Source organism: Haliotis rufescens, unplaced genomic scaffold, assembly GCF_023055435.1.
Source record: "Haliotis rufescens isolate VD_foot unplaced genomic scaffold, xgHalRufe1.0.p SCAF_131, whole genome shotgun sequence".
Taxonomy (NCBI): Eukaryota; Metazoa; Mollusca; class Gastropoda; order Lepetellida; family Haliotidae; genus Haliotis; species Haliotis rufescens.
In genome coordinates this window covers 67,343-89,688 of record NW_025963815.1, presented here as the reverse complement: position 1 = coordinate 89,688, position 22,346 = coordinate 67,343, and the positions used below count along the sequence as shown (strand labels likewise).

The 22,346-nt window shown below is 41.8% G+C and overlaps 2 protein-coding genes across 10 annotated transcripts in view; one reads left to right on the top strand and one right to left on the bottom strand.

The window, feature by feature from the left end:
- The window catches only part of LOC124143141 (nck-associated protein 1-like), a 65,801-nt gene extending 55,040 nt beyond the window's left edge, over window positions 1-10,761 (top strand). For all 8 annotated transcript variants that reach the window (XM_046511969.2, XM_048394891.1, XM_048394887.1 and 5 more), the window contains 5 exons: window positions 3,388-3,472; window positions 4,182-4,292; window positions 4,669-4,781; window positions 5,073-5,162; window positions 8,943-10,761. In XM_046511969.2, the coding sequence (XP_046367925.2) occupies window positions 3,388-3,472; window positions 4,182-4,292; window positions 4,669-4,781; window positions 5,073-5,162; window positions 8,943-9,056 (513 nt within the window). In that variant the 3' untranslated portion in view covers window positions 9,057-10,761. The remainder of the gene's footprint in view (window positions 1-3,387; window positions 3,473-4,181; window positions 4,293-4,668; window positions 4,782-5,072; window positions 5,163-8,942) is intronic.
- A 3,965-nt stretch (window positions 10,762-14,726) lies between these two features.
- Window positions 14,727-19,857, bottom strand: LOC124143137. Of its 2 annotated transcripts, none has more exons than XM_046511965.2 (3): window positions 19,701-19,857; window positions 17,184-17,389; window positions 14,727-16,445 (listed from the first exon to the last, which is right to left on the bottom strand). In XM_046511965.2, the coding sequence occupies exons 2-3, from the start codon at window positions 17,386-17,388 to the stop codon at window positions 16,279-16,281; spliced, it is 372 nt and encodes a 123-aa protein (XP_046367921.1). In that variant the 5' UTR covers window position 17,389; window positions 19,701-19,857; the 3' UTR covers window positions 14,727-16,278. The 2 variants fall into 2 exon arrangements, with proteins under 2 accessions (XP_046367921.1, XP_046367922.1); XM_046511966.2 differs by having other exon boundaries at window positions 19,697-19,850.
- Window positions 19,858-22,346: the final 2,489 nt, after the last annotated feature.

Below are 22,346 nucleotides of genomic sequence, written 5' to 3'. Positions count from 1 at the left end.
TTGTCGAGGAGACTGCAGGTTTTTATGAGCCAGTGTGTAGCAGACATACCATTAAATGTCGCCAGACATCTTTGTAAACTTGTTTCAGGTTAATCATAAATATATTTATTTATATATGTCAGTAGAATGTGTAGTGATTAATCAATTCTGATGTTAGTGTCACACTATTACCAAAGGTTACCATGTTTACATCTCCATGAGATCCAGGAAGATCCAGGTTAGAGATGATCTTCAGCTTCCCAACGGGATTGGGTGGTCAGACTCGTTGACTTGCTTGAAGCATGTGACAGTATCCCAATTTCGTGCATTGATGCTCATGATATAAATCTCTAGATTGTCTGGTCCAGGCATGATTATTTACAGATCACCATCAAATAGCTGGAATATTGCTGGAGTGGGACGTTTAACAAGAAACAAACAAACGAAATCTCCATGAAAACTCAATTGGCCCCTTGGAAAATATATAGCTTAAATATGTACCTCCATATGTTTTCTGCTGACATAGTCTCTCCTGCTTGTGATCACTCACCATTCTACAACCTGATGCTATCCTTGAGATGTAGCACTTTACTCTACAACAATCCCCTCAGTGTTTGGCTTCTCTCTCACGGCAAGCTGATAGCCATGCTGTAACTGAAATACTGGCTGAAAAAGAATTGCATCTAACTCACTCACTCAATATTTTTAAATCAAGCAATGTGATACTCTCAGTTGCTTTTTCCAGCACTGACAAACTCTACTCATGATAATATCCCTCCAAGTGATCTTCAAGCTGTAATGCTAGAACTTCCAAACACCTGGTGTCCAGCTTGTGTTTCATTGGAATCAAGCTAGGAATGCTAGAACTTCCAAACACCTGGTGTCTGCCTTGTGTTTCATTGGAATCAAGCGAGGAATGCTAGAACTTCCAAACACCCGGTGTCCGGCTTGTGTTTCATTGGAATCAAGCGAGTAATGCTAGAACTTCCAAACACCTGGTGTCCGGCTTGTGTTTCATTGGAATCAAGGGAGTAATGCTAGAACTTCAAAACACCCGGTGTCCGGCTTGTGTTTCATTGGAATCAAGCGAGGAATGCTAGAACTTCCAAACACCCGGTGTCCGGCTTGTGTTTCATTGGAATCAAGCGAGTAATGCTAGAACTTCCAAACACTAACATTGACTGATGGTAATGTAGCACTGTGATCGCTTTGTGGAATGGGACTTTGGTGACAAGATTGCTGTACATGTGTGATGTCACAATGTTAAACATCGACACCTGGTGTCCAGCATGTGTTTTATTGGAGTCAAGGGAGCCCATGCTTTGGGGTTTCTGTGAATGTGTTGTGATGAAAATACCACTTAACGCTGTTAACCCCATTGGGTATCAACAATATTTGAGTAATTTGTAGACATGGTGTGACGATTCAACAAGACCCGTGAAGATCCGGGGTAGAATAGGTCTTCAGCAACCCAAGCTTGCTGTAAATGGGGCCTATGCTTGTCATAAGAGGCGACTAATAGGATTGGGTGGTCAGGCTCACTGAGTTGGTTGAAGCATGTCATCGTATCCCAATTGCGTGGATCGATGGTCATGATGTCAATCACTGGATTATCTGGTCCAGATTTGATTATTTTCAGATCACCTGCATATAGCTGGAATATTGCTGAGTGCGGCGTTAAACAACAAACAAACCAAAACAAAATGATTCAACGATGCATAGATGCATTCTCAAGAATTATATGTACCCCGGTACCACCGTCCTGCCATTCCCATGTCCAAATTGTACCATGATGTCCGGACAGAGTACTGTCACTTGTCTCCGGGTACAAGAAGCAGGATGCACATTTCATCATTGCATATTACATCGCAGTAACTAGCTCACCGAAACACTACATAGCTTCATCGCTGTGTATTTCAGTACATTGTCACATTGTTTCACTACATTATCTGCACATCGGAGGGACTATAGAATTATAATGTTTAAGAATGTAGCTCAGATGGAGTCGTTCATTCTATTTTTTCACATATATTTGTTGTCTTAAAATAACAGCATCTTAAATAACATTAATAGAAGATAATTTTTTTAAACTGTTATTTGAAAATGTAAATAAATTCATTTAGTTTTAGCTCATTTTGATAAAGTCAGTGTGAGCTTATGTATTGGGTCCATGAACATTTGCGGGCGGTCGGGGAGCCTGGTGGTTAAAGCGATCGCTCGTCACGCCGAAGACCCGGGTTCAATTCCCGACATGGGTACATTGTGTGAGACCCATTTCTGGTGTACCCCGCCGTGATATTGCTGGAATATTGCTAAAGTGGCGTAAATCCATACTCACTCACTCTCTCTGATTTCGCCTGTCTGTCCATTTTCACTGACCCAAGAACTCTTCTCAACAAAAGTATTTTCAGGGTCAGTATGAACATTTGTTGGTAATTTCCTGATTTCCATGAGTCTTTACTTGTCACCTCCCACCACACATTCATGTAACCAGACACTCCTCCCATGCCTACACCTGTGTCCTTTCTAGAATTACTTTTTCAAGTTACCATCCTTATCAACTTTGGTATATATTATGGAACTGTTGCACCAACAGAAACTACCAGACCAATGACCAAAGCTTGAATAATGTTCCTTTGTTATTCAAAATAGTATTTGAAAAATGAAAATTTGTGACAAATATGAACTTTATTTAAAAGAATACCTGTTGAATTTGGGCAGATTGTGTCATTGTAAATTGGAATATTAAAGTAAATTGGAATATTTTGTGCCTGTAACAATTTGAACAAAACATTTATGGGGATTAGGAGAGTCTTTATGGTTCATAGTATTGTAGAGAAATATAAACTAGTTATTTAGGCTAAAAAATATAATAGTCTTGGTTCTCTGGCACCGCCCGCATCATCATAAAGTTCCTGCACATTTTGTTTTTATTTTCATTATATAAAACAAGCAAAAAAATCCTTAAATATTCCAAGTCCGGCGTTAGTCAAAGACTGTATTCCAGTATTTTACTCATCAAGGAATACATTTATGTAGGGAGGCCCTTTCACAGGGTGATTTTACACAACTGTTTATTTGGTTACACAGCTGTTTATTTGGTTACGTACTAGTAGAAAAAATACACGGCCCGCCTGCACTATATTTTCAAAAGCCATTGCCTGAGACCCAATTCTTTAATTTGTTCAAGCCTTAAGGTAAGGGGCTACTTGCATGAAACAGTTGTAGTGCTGTAACTATCGTAATGCGCATACTTCACGTAGGCATGATAGACTTACAACAGACATAGCCTGATAGTTTTGTGGGCCGAGGACAACATACTGCTTAGCACAACAGGAGGATTTCCTTGTGGAGTAGTGTATGAACATCAGCATGATATCACTGACAAATTATACATGTTATACGTAGGTCGTCAACGAGTTGGCGTCTTCTGCTGGCCTGACGTGTGCCGTCGATCCCACCCTCTGCAATGCCCTCCGTACTCTCAAGTCAGGTGAGACTACACTACCTTTGTTGTTTGAGTGTCCATTTTGTTGTAGGCGCCACAATTTTATGTAAAGAGTTACATCCCTTAAGCATGCCAGAATCCTATGATTGTTGTTTGAATTCCAAATTTGCCCTGAATTGGAGTTACATCGCATAGTCATACGAAAGCTTGTAGGTTTCACTAAAGAAGTAAATAGCTGCAGCACTTCTGGCCTTCTTCCCATATTAAGCCGCCATGATATTACTAAAATACTGTGTCAAAGTACTTTTGTTCTTTATTGGTTCTACCCGTGAAGAGCCGGGTTAGAACAGATTTTCTGCAATCCATGCTTGCCGTAAGAAGCGACTATGCTTGTCGTAAGTTGCGACTAACGGGATCGATGGTCAGGCTTGCTGACTTGGTTGATGCATGTCATCTTTTCCTAGATCGATGTTCACTGGATTGTCTGGTCCAGACTCGCTAATTTACAGACCGCCTTCCTATAGCTGGAATTTTGCTGAGTGTGGGGTTAAACAACAATCAAACAAAACAAACAAATTTTGTAAATTAATTTTGTAATAACCTAAGTACGACTTGGTGACTCGCTGACTTGGTTGACACATGTCATCGTATCCCAATTACACACATCAATTGTCATGCCATAATATAACTTGAATATTGGTGATTGCGGCATTAACAAACAAACAAACACACTCACTCACTCTCTGTGTTGCAGAGCATGCGGAGGATGAGTACACGCTGGCCTGTCTACTCATGGTGTTTATTGCCGTGTCAATTCCCAAACTGGCCAAGGGAGATGCAGCCAAGTACAGGGCTCACTTAGAAGGTCAGTGAACTCTCACTTCATGTCTATCTACAAGTTTTAGTGGGGGGGGACAGGGATGACCCCGGCATCACGACTCTAACAATCTGTAAATATCCTATCTCAAACTATGTGTTAAGATAGAAGACCACTTAAGTTGTAACGTCGACTTAAACAATCTTTTATTGGATCACATCTATTGCATGTTCTCGAAATCTGTTCAAAAAAGTTTTAACTTTGCCTGTAGTTTAGGACAACCAGACAGAGATGAGACTGATATGTGAGGCCCACATAGTTTTTGCCAACAGTGTCTAAATGTACTTACCTGTTCTAAGCCTTTTAGGTCGACAGTCATACTGCATAGCTAAACTGTTAGATATGAACTATATCTGTCTCTCAGGCCACCGAAACAACAGCCACTGCTTAGCCAAGGGCATCAACTCCCTGGCTGGAGCACTGTTCACCATCTACGGCCCCGGAGACGTTGAGGACAGACTGAAGGAATTCCTTGCAGTAAGTCTCTGTGCACTGTCATCTCATGTTTTGCATCACTTCAGGCAATAGCTGTTTGTTTTATCTGTTTGCAGATCCCCTGACCCTTATAAGATGAAAATACTTTCTTTTCTTGTTCTACATTGTCTGATAGGATTTGAATCATGTCTGTTGAAGTCAGTGAAAATCTGAATCACCAGTGTGGTGTCTCCCATTGTTACATGGCTCACTCACAAATGAAGGAAACGAACGAACGAACGAACGACATGTTGTTGACACTGTGTGATGGCATCACTCTGACGTCTGATTCAGCTGGCATCCTCAAGCCTGCTGCGTCTGGGCCAGGAGCAGGACAAGGAGTCCATCAAACAGAGAGAGTCGGTCTACCTCCTGCTGGACCTGGTATGTACCCTTACCCCTTATATACCCCGTGTGCATCTCTCTCAATACTTGGAATCCATAAAACTGACCAAATGTACCACATTTCCCTTATCATTAGGTCCCCAGCACCCAAGTTTGTCTCCATGTAGGTATTCCTGGTCAGAACAGGTCCCCAACACCTCATGCTTGATTTCCTTTAGGTATTCCTGGTCAGAACAGGTCCCCAACACCTCATGCTTGATTTCCTTTAGGTATTCCTGGTCAGAACAGGTCCCCAGTACCTCATGCTTGTCTCCATGTAGGTATTCCTGGTCAGAACAGGTCCCCAGTACCTCATGCTTGACTTCCTGTAGGTATTCAGAGACAGAACAGGTCCCCAGTACCTCAAGCTTGACTTCCTGTATGTATTCCTGGTCAGAACCGGTCCCCAGTACCTCATGCTTGACTTCCTGTAGGTATTCTGAGACAGAACAGGTCCCCAGTACCTCATGCTTGACTTCCTGTAGGAATTCCTGGTCAGAACAGGTCCCCAGTACCTCATGCTTGTCTCCATGTAGGTATTCCTGGTCAGAACAGGTCTCCAGTACCCCATGCTTGACTTCCTGTATGTATTCCTGGTCAGAACAGGTCCCCAGTACCTCCTGCTTGATTTCCTTTAGGTATTCCTGGTCAGAACAGGTCCCCAGTACCTCATGCTTGATTTCCTGTATGTATTCTGGTCAGAACAGGTCCCCAGTACCTGATGCTGGACTTCCTGTATGTATTCCTTGTCACAACAGGTCCCCAGTACCTGATGCTAGACTTCCTGTAGGTATTCCTGGTCAGAACAGGTCCCCAGTACCTCATGCTTGACTTCCTGTAGGTATTCCTGGTCAGAACAGGTCCCAAGTACCTGATACTCGACTTCCTGTAGGTATTCCTGGTCAGAACAGGCCCCCAGTACCTGATGCTTGACTTCCTGTAGGTATTCCTGGTCAGAACAGGTCCCCAGTACCTCATGCTTGTCTCCATGTAGGTATTCCTGGTCAGAACAGGTCTCCAGTACCCCATGCTTGACTTCCTGTAGGCATTCAGAGACAGAACAGGTCCCCAGTACCTCATGCTTGATTTCCTGTAGGTATTCCTGGTCAGAACAGGTCCCCAGTACCTCATGCTTGTCTCCATGTAGGTATTCCTGGTCAGAACAGGTCTCCAGTACCCCATGCTTGACTTCCTGTAGGCATTCAGAGACAGAACAGGTCCCCAGTACCTCATGCTTGATTTCCTGTAGGTATTCCTGGTCAGAACAGGTCCCCAGTACCTCATGCTTGACTTCCTGTAGGTATTCCTGGTCAGAACAGGTCCCCAGTACCTCATGCTTGACTTCCAGTATGTTTTCCTGGTCAGAACAGGTCCCCAGTACCTCATGCTTGTCTCCATGTAGGTATTCCTGGTCAGAACAGGTTCCCAGTACCTCATGCTTGACTTCCTGTAGGTATTCCTGGTCAGAACAGGTCCCCAGTACCTCATGCTTGACTTCCTGTTGGTATTCCTGGCCAGAACAGGTCCCCAGTACCTGATGCTTGACTTCCTGTAGGTATTCCTGGTCAGAACAGGTCCCCAGTACCTGATGCTTGACTTCCTGTAGGTATTCCTGGTCAGAACAGGTCCCCAGTACCTGATGCTTGACTTCCTGTAGGTATTCCTGGTCAGAACAGGTCTCCAGTACCCCATGCTTGACTTCCTGTAGGAATTCCTGGTCAGAACAGGTCCCCAGTACCTCGTGCTTGACTTCCTGTAGGTATTCCTGGTCAGAACAGGGCCCGAGCACCTCATGCTTGATTTCCTGTAGGTATTCCTGGTCAGAACAGGTCCCCAGTGCCCCATGCTTGACTTCCTGTATGTATTCTGGTCAGAACAGGTCCCCAGTACCTGATGCTTGACTTCCTGTAGGTATTCCTTGTCAGAACAGGTCCCCAGTACCTGATGCTTGACTTCCTGTAGGTATTCCTTGTCAGAACAGGTCCCCAGTAACTCATGCTTGACTTCCTGTATGTATTCCTGGTCAGAACAGGCCCCCAATACCTCATGCTTGACTTCCTGTAGGTATTCCTGGTCAGAACAGGCCCTCAGTACCTCATGCTTGACTTCCTGTATGTATCCCTGGTCAGAACAGGTCCCCAGTACCTCATGCTTGACTTCCTGTAGGAATTCCTGGTCAGAACAGGTCCCCAGTACCTCATGTTTGACTTCCTGTAGGAATTCCTGGTCAGAACAGGTCCCCAGTACCTCATGCTTGACTTCCTGTATGTATCCCTGGTCAGAACAGGTCCCCAGTACCTCATGCTTGATTTCCTGTAGGTATTCCTGGTCAGAACAGGTCCCCAGTACCTCATGCTTGACTTCCTGTATGTATTCCTGGTCAGAACAGGTCCCCAGTACCTGATGCTTGACTTCCTGTAGGTATTCCTGGTCAGAACAGGTCCCCAGTACCTCATGCTTGACTTCCTGTAGGTATTCCTGGTCAGAACAGGTCCCCAGTACCTCATGCTTGACTTGCTGTTGGTATTCCTGGCCAGAACAGGTCCCCAATACCTCATGCTTGACTTCCTGTAGGTATTCCTGGTCAGAACAGGCCCCCAGTACCTCATGCTTGACTTCCTGTATGTATTCCTGGTCAGAACAGGTCCCCAGTACCTCATGCTTGACTTCCTGTAGGTATTCCTGGTCAGAACAGGTCCCCAGTTCCTCATGCTTGACTTCCTGTAGGTATTCCTGGTCAGAACAGGCCCCCAGTACCTCATGCTTGACTTCCTGTATGTATTCCTGGTCAGAACAGGTCCCCAGTACCTCATGCTTGACTTCCTGTAGGTATTCCTGGTCAGAACAGGTCCCCAGTTCCTCATGCTTGACTTCCTGTAGGTATTCCTGGTCAGAACAGGCCCCCAGTACCTCATGCTTGACTTCCTGTATGTATTCCTGGTCAGAACAGGTCCCCAGTACCTCATGCTTGACTTCCTGTATGTATTCCTGGTCAGAACAGGTCCCCAGTACCTGATGCTTGACTTCCTGTAGGTATTCCTGGTCAGAACAGGTCCCCAGTACCTGATGCTTGACTTCCTGTAGGTATTCCTGGTCAGAACAGGTCCCCAGTACCTGATGCTTGACTTCCTGTAGGTATTCCTGGTCAGAACAGGTCCCCAGTACCTCATGCTTGATTTCCTATAGGTATTCCTGGTCAGAACCTGATGCTTGTCTTCCTGTAGGTATTCAGAGACAGAGCAGGTCCCAAGTACCTCATGCTTGACTACCTGTAGGTATTCCTGGTCAGAACAGGTCCCCAGTACCTCATGCTTGTCTCCATGTAGGTATTCCTGGTCAGAACAGGTCTCCAGTACCCCATGCTTGACTTCCTGTAGGCATTCAGAGACAGAACAGGTCCCCAGTACCTCATGCTTGCTTTCCTGTTTGTATTCCTGGTCAGAACAGGTCCCCAGTACCTCATGCTTGATTTTCTGTAAGTATTCCTGGTCAAAACAGGTCCCCAGTACCTCATGCTTGACTTCCTGTAGGTATTCCTGGTCAGAACCTGATGCTTGACTTCCTGTAGGTATTCCTGGTCAGAACAGGTCCCCAGTAGCTCATGCTTGATTTCCTGTAGGTATTCAGAGACAGAACAGGTCCCCAGCAGTCCATGCTTGTCTCCCTTTGTTGGGATTCAGGGGCAACTTGAAGAGTATTTTTTAACCGTTTCATGTGTTGTAACTATGGTTTGTTTTTCTCTTTACTGTAAACTGCTGTAATGAAAATATTTTGTTCCAGATTGTCCAAGAATCACCATTCCTGACAATGGATCTGCTAGAGTCATGCTTCCCCTACGCCTTGTTGAGAAATGCCTATCATTCTGTGTACAAGATGTCTGCCGGCGACAACTGATTTGTTCCACCTACCACTCTGTAAATGAGATTTCAGCAGGAGATAACTCTGCGTACCACTCTGATTACAAGATGTTATCAGGAGATAACTGATTTATTCTACCTACAGCTCTGACTACAAGATGTTATCAGCAGAGAACTGATTTATTCTGCATATCACTCTGTATGCAAGGTGTTTTCAGGAGACAATCAATATAAGGTAGATGAATAAAGAAATATTTGAAAAGTGGACCAAGATATATGGGACTGAGAAAAATTCAATAGTTCAGGATAGCAGAGCATTTCAGAAATTGTCGGGATAGGTCTTCTCCCCAGCTCAGGAACCAATCAAAATCTGAATGGTCGTAAAATTTGGGGTTTAGATCCATATTTCTTTGATTCCATATTTATATTCTATCCAGTGTGGATTGCAGCAGCTTGAATGTATATATGGAATGCTGATAGTGTCTTGGGTGTTGGTCCATCCAGTCACAGGTTGGATGACTTGTCCCTTGTCCTGGATGACAGTCTGTTACCTGGGATGTATGAACAAGCTGTTGAAGACTTTTAATGGGGAGATTACTATCATAGTCAATCAACATTGCGGTGGACAAATTCTTGTTTATTCTGCGGAAAGTCTGCAACACAGATAGTTAAACTCCTAGGATACAGGCGATTTCATGTCTAGAGCTCAGGTGGTTAGACATCTTGAGCTCAGGCGATTTCATGTCAAGAGCTCAGGTGGTTAGACGTCCGGAGCTCAAGCGATTTCATGTCTAGAGCTCAGGTGGTTAGACGTCCGGAGCTCAGGTGATTTCATGTATGGAGCTCAGGTGATTTCATGTCTGGTGCTCAGATGGTTTCAGATCTGGAGCTCAGATGGTTTCAGGTCTGGAGCTCAGATGGTTTCACATCGAGCTCAGATTGTTTCAAGTCTGGAGCTCAGATTGTTTCTCGTCTGGAGCTCAGGTGATTTCATGTCTGGAGCTCAGATGGTTTCAGGTCCGGAGCTCAGATGGTTTCAGGTCTGGAGCTCAGGTGGTTTCACATCGAGCTCAGATTGTTTCACGTCTAGAGCTCAGGTGGTTATGTCAAGATTAGACCAAGATCAGGGAGTGATTTTAGTTGACATATGTTAGTGTGAGGTGTTAAGTGTTTGACAAGTACTAGTGTTTGGTAAGAAGCCCACCTTTGGTTTAGAAGAGACTTAACAGATTGACCCTAGTCCCACTATTTGTGCGATGATAGGAGCTGGACAATTTAGAATATGTTGAAGTAATATGAATAATAATGTTCATAATTGGTCAAAATATTATGAAGGATTTTCACAGCTGTATTATTTCACCAACTCATGTCATAATGCACTACTTCAGACACAGTAGACTTGTCTTGTAAGCAAACTTATTTCGTGCATTTGTATTTGTATCGAGTTGTTATTTCTTCATGAGTTGCCTCCCTTAGCTGCTAGGATCCACTTGTGGGTTTGAATCCCAGTTTGGCCTGATGATGACACTACGTCTGTCTGCATCAACCTAATTCATGTGGGTTTCACCAAAGTGTTAAGATTTCTACAAAGTTCATCACTTTGGGCCTCACAGTCATTGCCTCCAGCACCAGCTGAACATGGAGTGATGGCAATGCAATGTTCATACAGACATGGGAACACCAAAATTCAAGGCCTTTTCAAGGCTTTTATATATTAATCAGACATGAAAAGCAGTACGAAATTTCCAACAAGATTTATTTTCACAACCAACAAATAAAGTATTAAGTCTTGAATTTTGATACTTTAATAAACAAGTGTATGACATTTTGTACAAATGTAAAGCTTTTAAAGCTATTTGGTGATTTTTAAGGCTTTCAAGGTTTACAATGAAATCAAGGCATTTCAAGAGGGACCTTAAACTTCAAGGTCTGTTAAAGCCTGTCTGATCATTGCAATATGTCAATATCCTATATTTCATTTATGAACAAGATCATCAAGGATGTTAATAATATGCCAGTACTATTACAGCAACATTTTGAATTGTGTACTTTATAAAACATGCCATCTTCCCAAGGCAAGGGAGTTAACTGACCTGCTGGTATTCTGGAGTTACATTTTGGCTGGACTAACGAGTCTATGCATAGTCCAATCAAAATCGTTGATCGAAATCGAAATCCAGTTCGTAAACTGTCCTGCAGATTTCGGTCGATTGCAGGATTTGCAAAGCATGTGAACCGCCAACTCGTTGTCAACAGATATTTTCCAAATCTTTTCATGTTTTTAATCAAGGTGCTCACGCATTGCGAGATGTAAGACCTGTTTTATCACAACATAGACCTTGATTATCGATCAGATCGTCTTGACTGGGCACCACTGTTTTGTTTCAAGCAAATGCAAGTGATACGAGAGGTGGAATCTGATTGGTCTAAAGGAGAGGCTCAGAAGGGACATAGCTCGTAATAGCCACTGGTGGCGCTGCGATAGAGCCCATGAATACCAGCCTAGTTCGGCAAGGGTGGAAACTGGACTTTTAAAGTCAGTTAACTCTCTAGCCTCGGGAAGATGAAAACATGCATGATGCAAACGTCTGTTAAACAGACACATACATAACACCTTGCTGTTTGTCATCACACTAAAACATAGCTTTGCATTTTGAAGTCATTTCTTGTCTTAGTTTTCATGTGTATGCTTGCATTTATTTATTTTGCGATAACGCTTGTCCCTGAATAAGTCCACAGCTCTATTTATGTGGAAATGTTTATTTGTAAGGACAGATTATTATTTCTAACAATGAAACAAGAATTTAAGAAAATCTGCTACAGAACTTTTACCAGCAGATTCTTTCAGGGACTCGAGTTGTTCTCATCACATCTAGGGCTGGGACGAGTCCAAATGTATTACCTGGGTACCCACCCACCTATTCCACGACCCTACCCGGGTACCTGCTGTAGGTCACAAGAGATAGGTACAAATGTCCGATTGGGAATAGTTTGACTGTAGCTCTGGACAAAATGTGTTTAGATGCTGGTCATGCATACACTGATGTTGACTGAAGTTTTATCTTTATTCAAACATATATAAGCCTGGGTGCATAGTCAGAAAGAAATGGGAACATTAGTGACTTGTAGTGTAACCATTTGGTTTAAGAACATTTTTGGCATTAAACAAGGTATCACATGACCAACCATGGGTTCGGGTAGTTCTGTGGGTACCCAGGTCCTTCTCAGTACCCACCCGACCCGAGTACCCGTCCCGAGTTCCCGTCCCAGCCCTAATCACATCCTTTACACCTTTGTCTTGCCAGCCTCTCTGTTATAGATCTGTTTCCCTGCTGTGAAGATAGAGCAACACGATTCAACTCTCGTTTTGCATGATGGCCAAGTTATTTATAATATAGATCCCTTTCTTTATCGGTATTATTTGTGGTAAAGCATTTCTGAGTTTACCGCGCAGTTTTGTTAAAAAACTCAGTAAAATATTAATAAATTTGAAATATATTTTTTCAAGTGATCACTTAGAAGTTTCATTGAACTGGTGTTATGAAAGGATTTAAGTGGAACAAAACGTTTTACTTCTCAATTCCTAATGGCTTTTGAATATCACCGTTTTATGGGTTTTCGGATGCTTAAGGACCATTTGAAATTTTCTTGTTGATCACTCAAACAACTGTAAAACATCTCACTCACTTTTAAAATAGGACTTCATTTTAAAAACGGGCCATCATTTGAGTATTTACTCATGATTAATGTCTGTGTGACGCCACACCCCTTGTTATGACACGAGTAATTGCGATAAACATGGCCGCCCGAAAACGTGTGATGTCTGAACACCTATGACCCGGCAATTTTTTTATTTCTTAAGTTTACAAACTTGATGGAAGGAAAGAATTTTTGTGAACTTTCCTTTTACTCATTTTTGTAAAATTGTTTTGTAACAAATTTCATATAAAAACTTTCTTGAAACAATTGCAACATTTTGTAAGACTGGCATTTAGTTTCCTAATGACCGTGTCAGGTGAATGTTTTGCTTCCAGACACGTGTTCCCTGTTCCAGTGTTACAAACATCTTTACATTACTCTGGTAACAACTGAAGCCAATTGTAGGTTCCAGTACCCAGTACCCAGATACCATCAGTTAACATGAAGCTAAATGAGATGTGGTCTCTGTTATTGTTCAGGAACAGATTCCCACTTATTGTATAATAGAGAGATGTTACTTTGGTTGCATAGTAACTTGAACAGCCTTGATTGCCTTTCGGTGTCAATAACAAATCAACAAACTTGTTTTGACCATGTAGAAAAATACTCTCTGAAAAGTGTTTGCTTTGAAGTGAGTCCAGTTGAAAATGCATGTGCTTGTCCTAAAGGTGTATTTGTCTGGTGTTGTGCATGCTGAGGGTGAATAGACATCACCTGGACTTTGTCAGATTACTGCATGTTTTGTAGATTTATTGTATGTTCCTTGTACATATGTCATGAACTTTTGTAATAAACACTGAAATCAATCCAATGTTTTCATGGCGTGTACAGCCCGATATGGGCCTACACTGTTTGTTTGCGTTTTTGTTGTTTAACGCCGCACTCAGCAATGGCTGGTGAGTATGAACATGGAGTACTTAGGGGAAGACAACTTGGGGAAATACTAGGTTATCATGTCCCATCTTGTCCTTGGTGTTGGGTTATCATGCCCTCACTGAAGCCCGGCCCGTGAAGATCCGGGGTAGAATAGGTCTTCAGCAACACATTCTTGTCGTAAGAGGCGACTGTTTGTCGCAAGAGGCAACTAATGGGTTCAAGTGGCCAGGCTCACGGACTTGGTTGATGCATGTCATCGTATCCCAATTGTGTAGATGATCATGATGTCAATCACTGGATTTGACTCGTTTACTTACAGACTGCCATCATATAGCTCAATAATTGCTGAGTGCGATGTTAAAACAACAAACACTTATAGACAAAGACAACCGAGTTATATAAGGATATGTTTTATTTACAATATCAGTCTATTACCACTGGCATTTACATGGGACTTGTACAGATCTAACAAAATGATCGTGAAGGCACGGAATGTGAAAACATGACATGCTACATCGGTATGCAGTGATTATCGTGAATATGATACAATCGATGAAATAGAAACGTTGGTCCCACTACTGAAAAAGAAAGCCAAGGAATAGTGTACTTTATCATCCAAAACTGGCTCCCACAGGAGATATGGCTTGGGTGAGATCAAGCGATATCTACACTGTAGATATCGCTGCAATGAAATTGCATCACAATGCTTTGCAGACCATTGTGACGTCATTGGTTACCATGACGTCAAAATCAAATGACATCACTAATGGCTCTGCTACTGCAGCTGTTAGCAGTACTTTTTACACTTAAGACACTGCTTATTACTGTCTACAAACTGAAAAAGTTGGAAGAATGATGTTAGATGATAAATAAAATCTCACCCAAGTGTCTTTTGATATCAAATATATCAACACTCATTGATAAAAGTGGCAAAAATCCTCGGCAAGCCTCGGAATTTTTCCACTTTTATCAACTCGTGTTGATATATTTGATATCAAAAGACACTCGGGTGAGATTCTCTATTTACGCTTTGGTGAAACAACATGCATGATGAACATATCTAATTCAGTTATCCCCAAGTGGACATATGCATATCTGGAATGTGTTCGAAGTATTCACTTGTCTATAAATAACTCAGTGGCACCGCTCAGTAAAACACTTAGCGGTTCACTGCAACAGCAGCACTTAACAATACCTGTACATGCAATTGGTCTGATAGGGAGCATGACCTATTTAACCGGTAAATTACTTTCAATTACCGGAAAAAAGAAACAGTGTAACTGTGCCTTGGACAGTTAATACATCAAGGAAGCTTATCACAGATCTCATAAGACTTTTCTGAGGATGCTTCAGTCAACTTTCAAATCTTAGGGAAACCACTAAAAAGCTGTTAGTTACCATGGTTAGAAGAAATTATCTTCCAATAACACTCACAAATATCATGAATATTGCTTACTTAATTATTTTTAAGTTTTCAAAAAGAAAAGGTATACATTATAATGTGACACATCGTATGATAGAGGACAAATGTGGTATATGATAATGATAACGAAGATTATATCAACACATGGAAATAAAAAGCACTGTGTAAAACTTCATATTGGCTTACAAAAAACTATTACTAAATGTAAACATGGCAAATAAAATGTATTGATGAAATACATAAAATATAAAAGTTGTTAATGTACAATACTGTGTTTAACATTTTCGCTAATGAACATGATAAATATGCATGCAATTCTGTATTAAACTGCTGGAGGGGTATGCAAAATGTCATGACAATCTGGAGTTTGGCAAGGTCATTTAATGATTGAGAGGCTCCAATCTCAAGCTAGCCATACCAACTATAGGAAAGATACTTTCTGGTGATCAGTCATGTGAACATGTTGTCAATAAGAAAACTACACAATACATGTTGATAAAAAATAAAATAATACAAAGTATAATAATTAATTCTACCATGGGCCAGGTGTGGACCAAAGCATCTCCTTGTTTTAGACATGAATCTGTCAAATTTGGCAGAGTAAAATTATGCTGTGTTTGAATGAAGCTATATCGTTCGTGCCTAAACTTCAAGAGCATTTTAAGGATACTGACATTTTCTTACTTATTTGTTCCCTGCATCTTGGCCTTCTGACCAAAGAAAACAGTCCATAATCAGAGTTTTCAGGAAACATGTTTTAAGAATACTAAGCAAACAGGCAATTGACAATATTGAACATACTGATCCTTTTGCTTTTACATTTTGATTAAAAAATATATTGCAGTAACCATGGTAACACTCAATTCATGACTGACATTAAAACTACGAGAACTTTTAAGATGTACACATTTCCTTTGCTACATCCAGAAACACCTCAAATGTTCAAATTGTGACCAACTAACAGGTCGAAACAAGCTTTGTCTAGCCTTCCCACATTATCACTTGATATCACTGTAACCATTCTATTTGACCCCAAACTTAATCAAATAGATCCCCACAAGTCATGTTAAAATGAGCACCATTCAAATTCTTAATTTTATATTTGATAATTACTTCCAAGTATCTTAATAAAATTACTACAATCTTACACTGTCACAAGATTCCTGAAACTTTCTTCAGCCAATATCTACAGCAAAATATAAATTTCGTCAATATGTTGTCTTTGTCAATATATACACACTGTTCACGCTCCATCCAGCAATCACAGAGAGTAGCTTCCCCTTATGCCCATAGGACTGAGTGCGAAACCGATGGTGATGTATATGAGGACGGACGCCACTATCGTTATCATCCCCATCATGAAGGCGTACTGGGACCACTTGTTGGAGTACTTCAGGTCACCTTGTCCATAAGCTCGGATTGACATGTCTGAAAGAGAAACAGTTTAATGAACAAGGGTGAATAGGGAGTTAGGTTTGACACCACTTTGAACAGTATTCAAGATATATCGCAGCGTCAGCTTACAGCGGGAAGAAAGCCCGAAATGATCCAGGTCTCACATGTTTACCACTTTCGTTTTGTTTGTTTATTTGTTGTTTAACGTCTCACTCTGCTTTATTCCAGCTATATGACTGCAGTCTGTGAATAATCGAATCTGGACCAGACAATCCAGTGATTGACATCATGAGCATTGATCCACGCAATTGGGATACAATTACATGCATCAACCAAGTCAGTGAGTCTGACCACCTGATCCCGTTAGTCGCCTCTCAAGACAAACATAGTTGCCTTTTACGGCAAGCATGGGTTGCTGAAGACCTATTCTATGTAATGACTATGAGGTTGATTTCCATTGAACATGTTGAACACAACAATCTAATACCAGGATTATTGTGAACTTCTCTCCCTAGTTATGTCAGGTCAGCTGGAACTTTAGTGTAAACACTATCTAAAAAGGCCAAATCATGTCTACCATGTTTCATTGGCATGCCAAGATACATTCATAGGCAAAAAACTGTCATGATTAACTTCTGAAATATAAACAAAATGATGTTCAAAACATAAAAAATTCTAATCCAAACAGTTTGTCTTTTCAAAATCAAGGCCAATTTTTACACTAAAACAACGGCCTGGCCCAAGTAGCCCCGCGATGGTGGTGATACTTACATGCAAAGAAGATGGCGAAGGGCCCAATGAGGGGGTTGAGGATGGTCACAACCACGGCAAGCGGCATGTAGGAGTGGGGCTTAGGGCCGATGAAGTGACCCTGATAGATTGCTGGGTGGGAGAAGACCGGGTCACGGGTCACAAGCACCTGCTTCGATGTCGTGCGGTAGATCTCCGCATTGTCTCCGGGCGTTGGGGTAGTCATGCTGAAATGTGTGATTGACTTATTTAGAAGAGTGAGTTCTGTGCAACTGGAATGACGGATATTTTTATGCTAATATAGGTGAGGTGAAATAGGGTTTGACATTGTGTTAAAGATTGTTGCACTTACATAGCGACGTGCATACATGTCTGTGCTTGCTTGTACTAGTCTGTTTTAATGCCGATTTTATAGTGCTAGCCCAATGAGATACCATGCCGCAGTTTAACATGAATACCCCACTCAGACACAGTATACTGAGTCCGAGCTGACCAGTCCTTGTTTTAGTCCCTTAATAATGCCAAGCGCCAGACAGGATAACAACAAGTACCATCGTGTATCCTCTTTTGGTATGACGCAGCCGGGGATCGAACCCCGACCCTTGGCTCTTGGGGCTGATGCTCTACAAGTACCACTAGACCATGGAGGCGGTCAGTTGTAGCTATAACAAAGTGAGTCTGTGTGATGTGGGAGGAAAGCAGATGAATGGTGGAACTCCATACCACTGTTGGGAAAACATTCATTTTGTTCAGCTAATGTTATGGTTTTGTAGAGATGAATTTTCACTGGAGACAGGACCAGTAATAAGGCATTTATGTCTCATTTTCTAAATTATTGCCTGGAATTTGTGTCGCAATATTTCCTGATACATATTGCAATATATTGCCATTGAAAGACAGATTTGTTTTCTTCTACTTTCATACTCCCCTTTATTTCTAGAAGACTAAAATCCATGTAGCATCACAAGTAGGCGCTGCATTTGTAACCATGGTGATGCTTACTCTAGGGTTGGAGTGGTGGGTAATAATGGCATACTTGAAATAGTATTTCTCTGAGATTAGCTGTATCAAGATTATTCTAATTCATTCATTATAGACAAATCACAAAGAAATACACTCATTTATTTCCTCATACTGACACATTTAGACCGCATCACAATATGTTTTGTCGAAGATTGGTATGACAGTTTTCAGGAGTGCTGAAACACCATGCAGCCCAAGATGTGGTAACCTGCCTGGCTTCCTGCGCCTGTATTGCACCTGCCCAGCCCTCACCAACGTGATTGTGTGCAACAAGTTATCTATCCATAAGGGAGGTGAACCCTGTCCCTGGGAGGGGTTTGTTTGCAAACATCATTTCAGAGTAGGTTTGCCTATATTTCTTGACTTCCAAGCACTTGTGCCAAAACCTTTTCAAAGGAGGTGAGACTGTCAACACCTAGGCTGACTAGACACTCACTGTTTGCTGTTTAACACCGCACTCAGCAATATTCCAGCTATATGATGGCGGTCTGTAAATAATCGAGTCTGGAATAGGCAATCCACTGACTGACATCATGAGCATCGATCCAGGCAAGTGGGATTGATGACATAATATAATTGGTAAGAGTTGAAGTCAGGAAATGGACAACTGTTACTTCACATACTTCAAGCTAGACTAACATCTAGTCTCTGAAATGAACATATTTTGCAGAAAAATATAATAAAAAGGAGCCCAGAGACTTTGGTCATTTTTAGATACTGCAGTAATCTACAATGATCTAGACTTGCCAAACATTATAGACTTGCATGGGTTGTATTGGATATATTTGTTTCAGGGTCTGTATGACCAGATGACAGACTACGTTCAAGCTTAATCACTCTTGTACCAATAAATGCATCCTCGTCATGTTCGTGATCTTGCTTACTCTAGCAAAAATGGATATTTTCTGGGTAAGAATCCCTTTTGTTCTCACAACCTGGTTTTTTTAATCATATTACCTATGTACACAACAGGTGTTTAATGAAGGGGAGGCAGGTTGGGGCACTATAGGAATTCTTTCCACTATGCAAGTGAGGTCATTCATAGACTCGGTTTAAAGACGAGGTCTTGACAATAAAAATAATAATCTGATTATACATTCTGAACCTGTTGATCAAAAAACACACCAAACATTAAAGTATAATGGGTACACCCAAGACAAACTTACCACAACGTTACACTGTAAGTTTGGGCATCGAAAAGGGTGTCATATTGGTTTGTTTTCATTTCCAACTTGTCTACTACTAAACACGCTGATGCTAATCTTCAACATGGAAGAAGCGATTGTATTATGAATTACCAAGATCTAGTATAAACAAATACTATTTCGTCAGAATTGTTATCATCAAGAGAACCGGTTACACTGCAAGCGAATTATATTGATACAGGGAGATCCGCTTCGCAAATAATACGACATGGCGAACACTGATTATCAAAACACACAAATAGGTCACCTGGGCCAGGTGTAATATAAAGTAAATACAGGTAGATCGTCTTAAACATTAGTACTTACTTACCTTGCTTAAAGATTGTGTAACGTATGGAAAAGTTGTGTCTGTCGTTACAGTTCAAAGAAGCCCCACCTCAGACGGGAATTCCTTTCCGCAACACTTCAAACATGCAGGTAAATCAACAACCGCGCATGCGCACAGGTGTGCACAGGTGAGTCACGGATGTTTCGGAACTCGCGACAGCACTGCGTGTATCTGTTAATGGATTTAGTGGGCAGTCGAATGTGTCAACCGTCGATGTAAAGAGTAGAGGCTTACGTCAATACGATCCTGGATAAGAAGCGTATCTTGTTAATTATACTTGGCATTTGGTTTTGGTTCAAAGCTGTAATGATCACATGAGAAAAAGCAGCGTTAATTGACATTGTATACTTAAAGTAAAGAAACGCCAATTATAATATACACAATACAATGTTCCCGGTACAAATTTTACAATTTTTTACAAATTTCGAATTTAAAAACAACAACATCTGGCTATATCTTCCAAATAATTTTAATTTTAAACTTTTTTTTCTTCTACGAATAATAAATAATGATAATAAAGACAAATTTATGTTCATATGTTATGATGATTATGTGTATAGTTTAATCTACAACCACCCAATTCATATCAGGGGCACCAGCAATTTCACGCATATTAAAACCAAATATGCAGCCAACTAAAACCGCACCCACTTTTGTCCTGTGCCCTCAGACAGCCCGGGGTTGGGGCAGCAGGCTGTTGATAAGAAAACTTCAGCGCACCTGTTAAGTGGACGTTATGCAATAAGGTGTTTATGTCTTGGGGCTATTCCACGTGGTTAGACCCCAAGACGCAAGACGCACACAACAAACAATGAACGTAGCTGTAGTATTTGCCCGAAGCTATTTTGTTTGGTGGGGAGTGTCCTGCGAATGCACATTGTAATGTCAGTTAAGGTGACCGCGCTATAAGGCCCTCTGAAGGTTCTGTTGCCTTCCTCAGTCTGTTTCGCTCCAAAGGAGAACGATGACTTGCAAAATTACTCAAAATCGGGAATAGTCTATTAAATGTTAATATGGTACTCGGCAATGAATTCCCTGTACCCAACAATATCTGCTGTTTGTTATTTATATTCCCATCGATACAAAAATTGTTTACCAAACTATCGGGGCGGTCGGGTAGCCTAGTGGTTAAAGCGTTCGATCGTCACGCCGAAGACCCGGGTTCGATTCCCGACATGGGTACAATGTGTGAAGCCCATTTCTGGTGTCCCCCGCCGTGATATTGCTGGAATATTGCTAAAAGCGGCGTAAAACCATACTCACTCACTTACCAAACTATCATATTGTTATGTGTACATGTTGATATCTTGAACGGAGGGGGTTTACACGGCTCTTATATTTCCTGTTAAGACGCCTGAAACGAGTAATTGCGGGTCCCCTGGAGCCCTAGTGTGTATGTCAACGTAAGAACTTTGTTGACAAAAAATTACCAGAGCAGACATTCCCAAAATATACTGAAACGCACAAGAGGTAAAAAGTGAAATTGACGCCATACCAAATTTGATATGGTGTTGGCTGATACTACAATCACACTCAGATAACTTAGTTCCACGTTGGTAATGACAAGTGTCATTGGAAAGTACACAGTTTTAATGTAGAGGAAATGGAACCCAAAGACAACAGTACCGGGTATGACTGTCCCTGGTTGCAATGCATGCCACACAGCGCCTTCTCATGGACAGTGTCAGTCTCGATAACAGCTTGTGGTCCTACGCCACTCACGTTGCAGGACAAGTGCGAGCTCTCTAACGTTGGCGATTTGAGCTTGACGTGCCATGTGCCGTCCCATGGGCTCCATGAGCGATAGATCGGGAGATAATGCTTTGTTTGTTTGTTTACTGTTTAACGCCTCACTCAGCAATATTCCAGCTATATGACGGCGGTTTGTAAATAATCGAGTCTGGACCAGACAATCCAGTGATTGACATCATGAGCATCGATCCACGCAATTGGGATACAATTACATGCATCAACCATGTCAGTGAGTCTGACCACCTGATCCCGTTAGTCGCCTCTCAAGACAAACATAGTTGCCTTTACGGCAAGCATGGGTTGCTGAAGACCTATTCTATGAAATGACTATGAGGTTGATTTCCATTGAACATGTTGAACACAACAATCTAATACCAGGACCATGTGAACTTCTCTCCCTAGTTATATCAGGTCAGCTGGAACTTATAGTGATAGTAGTGTAAACACTATCTAAAAAGGCCAAATCATGTCTACCATGTTTCATTGGCATGCCAAGATACATTCATAGGCAAATAACTGTCAGGATTAACTGCTGAAAGATAAACAAAATGAGGTTCAAAACATCATATCGCACCAAACCATTACACTTCCGCCGCCCCATCGATCATCAGTCCGCAGAAAACGATGTTCGTGACAGCGTTCATCACGGCGACGCCATACCCGTCTACGTCCGTCTTCGTTCCTGAGGTGAAATCTGGACTCGCCAGAGAAGAGAACGCCATGCAGGCGTCGAAGTAACCATTGTCTGTGCCGTGTAGACGTGTCCGCTGGTTCTTCACAGTCTAACAGCGATCCACAGACTACGACGAACTCCCTGTCAACAAATACGTCAACTGCAGTTCGTTGGAGCACTTCTCGACACCGATCTCGGTAAGA